The sequence below is a fragment of the Myiozetetes cayanensis genome, unplaced genomic scaffold (genome assembly GCF_022539395.1).
Source record: "Myiozetetes cayanensis isolate MyiCay16 unplaced genomic scaffold, myiCay2020 scf327, whole genome shotgun sequence".
Classification (NCBI taxonomy): Eukaryota; Metazoa; Chordata; class Aves; order Passeriformes; family Tyrannidae; genus Myiozetetes; species Myiozetetes cayanensis.
In genome coordinates, this window is record NW_026087552.1 from 16,265 (window position 1) to 25,298 (window position 9,034).

The window sequence follows — 9,034 nt, forward strand, 5'->3', positions numbered from 1 at the left end:
CGGGACGGGCTCGGCCACCTCCGGAACCGCTCGGGCACCTCCGGAGGGGCTTCGGCGCCGCCTCGGGCGCTTCCGGAGCGGCCTCGGCAGCGTTTCGGAGCGGCTTCGGGGAAGGCTCGGCTCGGCCTCGGCTCTTTCCGCGACCCCTCGGCTCTTTCCGGGGGTGGGGGAGGAAGCGCCGGTGCTTCCGGGAAGTGACGGCCCTGCCCGAGGCCCTTCCCGGCGCCTTTCCCGGTCCCCGCTCCCGTCGCAATTCCCGGTCCCGTTCCCAGTTCCCATTCCCACTCCCGTCGCAATTCCCGGTCCCGTTCCCCGTTCCCATTCCCACTCCCCTTCTCGGTCCCGTTCCCCATTCCCGCTCCCGTTTCCCGGCGCAGTTCCCGGTTCCCGGTCCCGGCTCCAGTTCCCGCGGCGGAGGAAGCGGCGGGGCCCGGCCCTGACCCCAAAGGCTTTATTGGTGCCTCTCACAGTGCAGCGAAATCGGGGGGGGGGAAACGCCCCCCCTTTGGTCCCGGGCAGGGGAAGGGGAAGAGGAAGCAGCGAGGAAGGGCAGGAGGAGGAGGAGGAGGGGGCGGGGGTCGCTCAGCGCGGGTCGGGGTCGCCCCCCAGCACCCGCCACTGGAACACGCTGGTGTCCTTGCCCCCCAGGGACACGAGGTGCCCGTCGTCGTGGGTGAACCGCACGTTGGTCACGTGGCTGCCGTGGCCCCCGTACACGTGACTGGGAGCCTGCGGGGACACGAGGGTCACATACGTGTTCATACGTGTTCATACGTGTTCGTACATGATCACACGTGTTCACACTCCCACACGTGGCCTGGGGCCTGTGCGAGCGGGACACGGCTGGGCGCGTGTTCATGCACACGTGTGCTCACACACACACGTGTTCACGCACATCCATACATGTTCACACGCACACGTGTGCTCACACACACACACACATACGTGTCCACACGTGTGCTCACACCCACGCACACACCTTGGGGCGGGCGCAGGGGTACTGGAACAAGTGCACTTTGCAGAAATCGTCGGCCACGGCCACGACGCGCTCGCCGTGGGAGCGGCACAGGGAGTTGATGTCGGTGCCGTCGGAGCCGTCGGGCCACACCCCTGGGGGGGATGGGAGGAGGGAGGGGGGTCAGGGGGACCCCCACACAGCCCCCCATCCCCCCTGCGGCCCCACAGACCCACCGAACACGTGGAATCCCAGCACACACGTGTAGGACGCCCATTCCCGGTCCCGGCTCTCGAAGCGGTTCCGGAGCAATTTACAGCCCCCAGCAACGTCCCCTGGGGGGTGTTGGGGGCGGTGACACCCCCCAAAATCCAGGGGGGGGCGGTGAGAACCCCCAAAATCCATGGGGGGGGCGAGGAGACCACCCCCCGAAATCCCAGGGCAGGGAGGGGCAGGGGGTCCCCAGCAGGGTCAGAGGGGTCCCAGGAGGACAAGGGGGTGTCCTGCAGCCCCTCCCCAGTGCCCCCCAGCCCAGGGGGTCCCAGCAGGGTCAGAGGGGTCCCAGGAGGACAAGGGGGTGTCCCCCAGCCCCCCAAACTCACAGTAGAGGATCTCGTAGTCCCCCGAGTTGGACATGATGAACCGCCCGTCCTTGGACCAGTCCAGGTGGGTGATGAAACTGGAGTGGCCCTGGGGGGCACAGGGAGGGCAGGGGGTAGGGAGGGGGTCGGGGGGCCGCAGGGACCCTCGGGACCCCCAAACCCCCCAGTCTCACCGTGCAGCGCCCGAAGCGGCTGTACTTGCGGCCCCCCTCGGACACGGAGTAGATGTAGATGAAGTTGTCGTGGGAACCGATGGCCAGGAAGGTCCCATCTTGGGGTGGGGCACACACGGGGGTTGGGGGAGCACGGGGAGGACCCCACAGTGCAGGGGACCCCAGAGGGAGGAAGAACACGGGGACCCCACAACTGGGGAACTGGGGAAGTGGAAGGGTGGGCTGAGGACCCCCACCAGTGTGGGGACAGGGATGGGTTTGGGGACAGGGGAGGGGGATGGGGGTGTTGAGGGGAGACACAGGGACACCCCAAACAGTGGGGACAGGGAGGGGGTTGGAGGCAGGGGTGGGTCTGGGGTCTCTCACCGGGGGAGAACCGAACGACCGAGAGCTGCTCGTTCCCGTCGGAGCCCCGGCCAGGGTTTGCTGGGACGCCGTGTCCAGAACCAGCCACCTGGGGGACACAGGGACAGAGGGGAATGGGGGCACTCGGGGAATGGGGACATGGGGGGACACAGGGACATGGGGGTGCAGAGGGGGAATGGGGCCACTCAGGGAATGGGGGACATGGGGATGGGGAGGAGGACATAGGGACCACAGGGCTGAGGCACCATCCCCCGTGTCCCCCATGTGTCCCCCTCACTCACCGCCCCGTGAGCAGCCCCACGGCCACCACCTGCCCCCGGGGTGGAAGTCAGCGCAGAGCCCGGTGTCCTGGGGGTCAGGGGGTCAGGCTGGGGATGGGGGGGCGGAACGAGACCCCTGGGGCCACCAGGGACCCCCTCCCCCAGGCCCCCCAAACCCCCTCAGCCAGGGCCTCCCTCGAGACCCCCCGCCCCGCCCTGGGGGTCCCACCTCGAGGGCCAGGCTCCAGGCCAGCGCGTGCTCGCTGCCGTCCCACAGGCACAGCTGCCGGTCGTGGCCGCAGGTGAGGAAGCGGCAGGAGCTGGGGTGGGTGGCCAGACCCCAAACCTCGTCCGTATGGCCCTGGGGGAGGCAGAGGGGGGTGTCAGAGCCCCCTTCCCACACCCAGAACCCCTCCCCGCTTCCCCCAGGCCCACCTGGACGATGGGGGTGAAGCCCGAGCTCAGCGTGCCCTGTAAGAGGGCGTTGCGGGTGGTCCCAACCAGCAGCTCGTCCCCGGGCCCCTCGGCGATCGTCCGCACGGCCCCGAAGCGCTCGGGCAGCTGGGGGACCCCAAACCCCCTGCTGGTGACCCCTCCGAGCCGGGGGGACCCCAACACCTCCCCGGAGGGGCATTTGGGGCACCGAGGGGGTTCTGGGGCACCGAGGGGGGAGAGGTTCTGGGGCACTGAGGGGGGGGGTTTGGGGCACTGAGAGAGGGTTCTGGGGCACTTCTGGGGGCACCAAGGGAGGATTTTGGGGTTCCAAGGGGCGTTTTTAGGGTCCCAAGGGAGGATCTGGGGGCCCCAGGGCAGGGTTTCGGGGTGCAGGTCCCCACCTCGACCTCGTGCAGCAGGGTGAGCGTCGGGCTCCAGCTCAGCACCCTCCGGTCCTTCCCCCCTCCGCTCAGGACGGAGCCGTCGCGGCGCCGGCACAGCGCGAAGACGCTGCCCTCGTGTGCCCGCGTCTGCTGCCCGATCTGGTAGGACTCTGCAGCCCAGGGTGAGCCCCTGCTGCCCCCCCGGCCCCCGAGCCCCCTGCGGCCCCCAGCCCCACCTTTGCCCCCTTGGCCGGGTGCGGGTCCAGGTGAGGATGTTCCCCTCAGAGTCCCCCGTCAGGACATCACCGGCGGCGTCAAAGATGAAGCACTGGATGAACTTGGGCTTCTTGTATTTCTGGGGGTGGGTGGGACAGAGAGCTCGGCACCTGGAGCTCCGAAATGATCCCCCTGAGACCCCAGAATGCCCCCCTGGAACCCCCAAAACAATCCCCCTGAGACCCCCAAAACAATCTCCTGAAACCCCAAAACAATTCCCTGAACCCCTCAAACACCCCCTTAAAACCCCAACAAAAAAAACCTAAACCCCCAAAATAAACCCCTTAAAACCCCAACACAAAAAATCTAAGCCCCCAAAACAAACCCCCTGGAACCCCAAAACAACCCCTTAAAAATCCCAAAATGAAACGCCTGAACCCCAAAATGACTCCCCAAATTATCTCCACCCCCCAAAATCCTGTTGCACACCCCACAAGGCCCCCCACCCACCCCAAAAATGCCCTGTTTCTTGGTCAGGGTGTTCCCGCTCCAGGTCCAGAAGTAGACGTGGGATTTGCCGCTGGTGATGATGCTGCTGCTGTCCAGGGGGTTGAACTCCACCGTCAGCACCGACTCGTTGGTGCTCTGGGGGACAGCGGGGAGCTCTGGTCACGTGGTGGGGGTCAGGAGGCCACCCCAGGGGGTTTAGGGTCCCCTCACCTTGACCTCGGCCTGTTTGGTGCCGCGGGCGCAGTCCCACACCGACATCATGTGCTCGTTGGAATCGTCCACCACGCACAGGAGACGCGCCCTGGTCCTGGGGAGGGGCGAGGGGAGTCTGGGTGGGCTCAGGGGGTCCCAGGGAGTGCTGGGGGTCTGGGGGGCACTCACGGCCGTGGAGAGGCGAGGACCCCACGCCCGGCTCGAAGGTGCCGAGGCCGATCTGCTGCAGCGTCAGGAGCGTGGCCGAGTCCCAGATGTGCACGATGGGCTGCAGGGGCTGGGGGGGCACGGGGGGGCACAGGGGGGCACAGGGGTCCCACGTCACTGGGGGGACACACACGGACCCGGCCCAGCCGGGGCTGGTCCCCAGGGGGGGCCCTGGGGGTCCTAGGGGTCACATCCCACCCCATCCCTGTCACCCTCCCATTCCCTGGGGGGGTCCCAGGGGGTCACATCCCACCCCATCCCTGTCACCCTCCCATTCCCTGGGGGCTCCTGGGGGGGTCCCAGGGGGTCACATCCCACCCCGTCCTTGTCCCCATCCCATTCCCAAGGCTCCCAGGGGGTCCCACCCTGTCCTTGTCCCTGGGGGGGTCCCAGAAGGGTCCTGGGGGGGTCCCAGGGGGTTCCCACCTTCCCGTCCTTGTCGACTCCGGCCGCCTGTCCCGTGGCCACGCGGAGACGGTCGGGATGGACGGCCAGGCTGGGGGGACAGGGGGGTCTCTGAGGGGGGTACCCCTCATTTTCAGGGGTTTTCACCGTCTGACACAGTCGCTGTGCCTCAGGTAGGGGATGTTTGGGGGTCAGGGGGGTTCAGGGGTCTCTCAGGGGGTTCAGGGGGCTCAGGGGGTCTCTCAGGGGGTTCAGGGGGCTCAGGGGTGTTCAGGGGGTCTCTCAGGGTGTTCAGGGGGTCTCTCAGGGGGTTCAGGGGTCTCTCAGGGGGTCTCTCGGGGGTCTCACCATCGCACACAGTCGCTGTGCCTCAGGTAGGGGATGTTTGGGGGCTCAGGGGGTCTCTCAGGGGGTTCAGAGGGGTTCAGGGGGTCTCTCAGGGGGTCTCCCGGGGGTCTCACCATCGCACACAGTCGCTGTGCCTCAGGTAGTGCCGCTGCCTCCGGGCCGGCAGCTGCAGCAGCACCACCACGCAGGCGATGAAGTAAACGAGCTCCCCCGAGCCCAGCACGTGCAGGTTGGAGCGCGAGTCCCGGCCCCGGTACCCGTAACTGCGCCGTCAAGGCCAACTGGGGGCACTGGGAGCACTGGGGGGCACTGGGAGCATCGGGGTGGGGAGAGGAACGGGGGCTGGGGTGGGCGGGAAGGGATGGGGACCCCCAAGGCAGGACCCCAGAGAGGGCTGGGGACTCCCAAAAAGGGCTGGGGACAGGGCTGAGGACCCCAAAAAGGGCTGGGGACAGGGCTGGGAACCCCCAGGGAGGGCTGAGGACCCCAAAAAGGGCTGGGGACAGGGCTGGGAACCCCCAGGGAGGGCTGAAAACCCCAAAACAGGGCTGGGGACTCCCAAGGAGGGCCAGGGATCCCTAAAAGGGGACCCAGGAAAGAGATGGGGACCCAAAGGGAGGGAAGGGAAACCCCAGATTTTGGGAAGGGGGAGGGGGACACATGTAGGGCTGGGACCCCCAGAGAGGGCTGGGGATGGGGACAGGGCTGGGCCCTCCCAGGGTTTCTGGGACCCCCCAGGTTTTGGGGCCCTCCCAGGGTCTCTGGGACCCCCCAGGTTTTGGGGCCCTCCCGGGGGTTGGGACCCCCAGGTTTTGGGGCCCTCCCCGGTTTTGGGACCCCCAGGTTCTGTGTCCCCCCCCCGTTTTTGCCCCCCCAGCTGAGGATACACCCAGTCGAGCTGCAGGCGCTCGGGGGGCAGCTCTGCCCGGAGCCCCCCGACGGGGCCCAGCCCCGAGGGCACGTACATGGTGATGGGGCGGCCCCGCAGGAACATCTTCACCGACACCCCCTCTGTGGGGGGGCCCGGGGGTCACCCCAAAACCCCAGCACCCCCCCGGGCCGGCCGGGCCCCCCCGAGCCTCACCCAGGTTGTAGTTCCCACGGCGAGACCCTGGGGGGGAGGGAGGGGAGGGTGTGACACCCCTGAAAGGAACGGCTGGACCCCCCGAAAATACCCCTCAACCCCCCCCCCCCCAAAAATAACCCCTCTCTGCACCCTCAGAATAAACAGCTGGACCCCAAAAATACCCCAAAACACCCCCTCCCCAAAAATAACCCCTCTCTGCACCCCCAAAAATGAAAAGGGACCCCAAAATGACCCCCTGAGACCCCAAAACCAACCCCCATGAACACCTGAACCCCCAAAATGACCCCCTGAGACCCCAAAACCAACCCGCCCCTGAGCCCCAGAACGAACACCTGAACCCCAAAATGACCCCCTGAGACCCCAAAACCAACCCGCCCTGAGCCCCCAGAGCGAACACCTGAACCCCCAAAGGACTCCCCAAAAGCCCCCTTGCCCTGAAAAACACCTCCCTGCACCCCAAAACAGCCCCCCAAATCAACATCCTGAATGCCCCCCCCAAAAAAAAACCCTGAACCCCAACATGACCCCAAAATGCCCCCAAAACCCCCAAACCCGACCCCCACCTGGGCTCAGGGTCGGCTCCTTCGGCGGCTGCGGGAGAGGAGTCAGAGGGTTGGGGGGATTTGGGAGTGCTGAGGAGGATTTTGGGGTTCTGGGTGGGGTTGGGAGGATATGGGGGTTGGGGTGCAGAAGGGGTCCCCATTTCTTGGGGCAGAAGGGATGGGGGGGCAAGGACAGGGGTGGGGTGCGAGGGGGAGCTGGGGAGGTTTTGGGGTCCCACCTCTCGGGGGCTCCCCTGTAACAGGTTTGGGGGTTTTGGGGGGTTTTGGGGTGGTTTGGGGGTCCCACCTCTCGGGGCTCCCCTGTAACAGGTTTGGGGGGTTTGGGGCGGTTTTGGGGTGGTTTTGGGGTCCCACCTCTCGGGGCTCCCCTGTAACAGGTTTGGGGGTTTTGGGGGGTCTTTGGGGGTTTTGGGGTCCCACCTCTCAGGGGCTCCCCTGTAAGAAGTTTGGGGGTTTTGGGGGGGTCTTTGGGGGTTTTGGGGGTCCCACCTCTCGGGGCTCCCCTGTAACAGGTTTGCTGACGAGGCCGCTTGCGGCTCAGGCGCTGCCGGGGGCTGGGGGCCCGGAGGAGCTGTGGCGGCGCAGGCTGGGGGGCACAGGGGGTTTCAGGGTTTGGGGGGCACGGGGGAGGGTTTGAGGGGGCACAGGGTAGGATTTGGGGATGGAGAGGTACAGGGGAATTTGGGAGGGCACAGGGGAGGGTGTGGGGGGAGATGGGGGACACCATCAGTGAAGGGGTGACAGCCCCAACCTCTCCCCGCCCCCAAATCCCCCAAACCCCGACACCGCCCTCACCCCCAGCCCCCAGAGTCCCCATAACCTCCCCTCCAGCCCCCTCCTCGCTGCCCCCACTGCTCACAGGGGGTGATTTGGGGGCCCCTAAGATGGACCCAGACCCCTCCCAGTCCCAGCTCCTCCAGACCCTCCTAATCCCCCATCGCCCCCTATCGACCCCCGGTGCCCCCCTCCTCACAGCTCCTTGCGGGGTTCCCGCGGGGCCGGCCCGAGGGCGCAGGGGCGAGTCGGGGTCGCGGGTTCCAGGGACGCCGGCGCGGGGGGCACAGGGGGACCCGGGGGCGGCTCGGGGTCCCCGCCGGCCCCGGGGGCTCCGGGCTCGGGGGCTCCTCCGTCTGCGTCCCCACGCTGCTGGTCCAGGGGGCTCCGGGGGCGGCCCGGGGGCGAGGGGCGGGGGCTCCGGGACGGCCCCGTTGGGAACTGGGGGGTGGGGAGGAAGGGTCAGGACCCCGAGACCCCCCCTCAGCACCCGAGAGAGGGAGGGGGAAATTGGGACCCCAAGGAGGAGCCCAGGGCTGGGGGGGTGGGGGATGTCCCCGGCTCACCGAGCCCCACGGGGGTCGCAGCCCCCAACCTCCGCAGGGTCTCCCCAGCGCCGCCTTGACGAGCTCCAGCTCCCGCTCCAGGCGCCGCAGCCGCCGCTCCAGGGGGTCCCCGCCTCCCCGGGGGCCCGGCTCACCTGGGGGTCGGGGTGACACAGGGCTGTCTGGGGACACAGGGGGCCAGGGGACCCCAGGCTTCACCCACAGCTCTGGGGACCCCCGTGTAACACCCCTCCCCTCCCGGTATTTTGGGACCCCCGGGGTCGCCCCCAGCACTCGGGGACCCTCCTGTCACCCCCGGCACTTCACTGGGACCCCCCGTGCCCCCCACTCAGGGACCCCCTTGTCATCCCCGGCGCCCCCCGTGTCATCCCCGGTGTCACCCAGGACCCCCGTTCCACTCCCAAAACTCGGGACCCCCAGGTCACCCCCCCTCAGGGTCGCGGCCGTCCGGGGACCCCCGTGTCCCCCGGGACCTCCGTGCCCCCCTCAGACCCCCTCTCCCCCCCGCTCCCCACGTGTCCCTCCCGCGCCCCCCGCCCCATTTCGGGGTTCGCGGCCGCCCCGTCAGGGGGTCGCGGGAGTGCCCCAGGAGGCCGGGCCAGGGTGTCCCCGCCCCCGGGGGTCTCACCGCGCTCGGGGGCTCCGAGAGGCTCCATGGCCGGCCGGTCCCACGCCCGTCCCGCGGCCTCAGGGCCGCCCCAGGAAGCGCAGCCGAGTCACTTCCCCCGGCAGGGGCCGGCCAGGGGCCCCCAAAAACTGCCGGGGGCCAGGGCAGCCCCACACAGGGCACCCCGCAGGACCCCCAAATCCGCGCTCACGGGGTCCCCGCAGCCCCCGAAATAGCCCCCGACCCCCAAATTCCGAGGCCCGGGGGTCCCCACGGTTCCCCCCAGATGGGAGGGGGTTCCCCACTGCCCCCCCCCCAGGGCACCCCAAAAATCGGGGTCCTGGGGGACCACAGAGCCCCCCCG

General features: G+C 68.5%; 1 protein-coding gene across 1 annotated transcript; it reads right to left on the reverse strand.

Moving 5' to 3' along the window:
- Positions 1-446: 446 nt before the first annotated feature.
- Positions 447-6,742, reverse strand: EML3 (EMAP like 3). Its single transcript, XM_050327236.1, is given in 21 exon segments — positions 447-729; positions 980-1,110; positions 1,192-1,290; positions 1,558-1,645; positions 1,731-1,828; positions 2,097-2,138; positions 2,141-2,184; positions 2,378-2,408; positions 2,411-2,444; positions 2,586-2,717; positions 2,792-2,917; positions 3,193-3,367; positions 3,411-3,529; positions 3,901-4,035; positions 4,111-4,207; positions 4,278-4,390; positions 4,747-4,816; positions 5,187-5,336; positions 5,961-6,084; positions 6,158-6,184; positions 6,724-6,742. Coding segments are annotated over 19 exon segments (1,938 nt in total). The 5' UTR covers positions 6,068-6,084; positions 6,158-6,184; positions 6,724-6,742; the 3' UTR covers positions 447-582.
- Between the last annotated feature and the right edge of the window lie 2,292 nt (positions 6,743-9,034).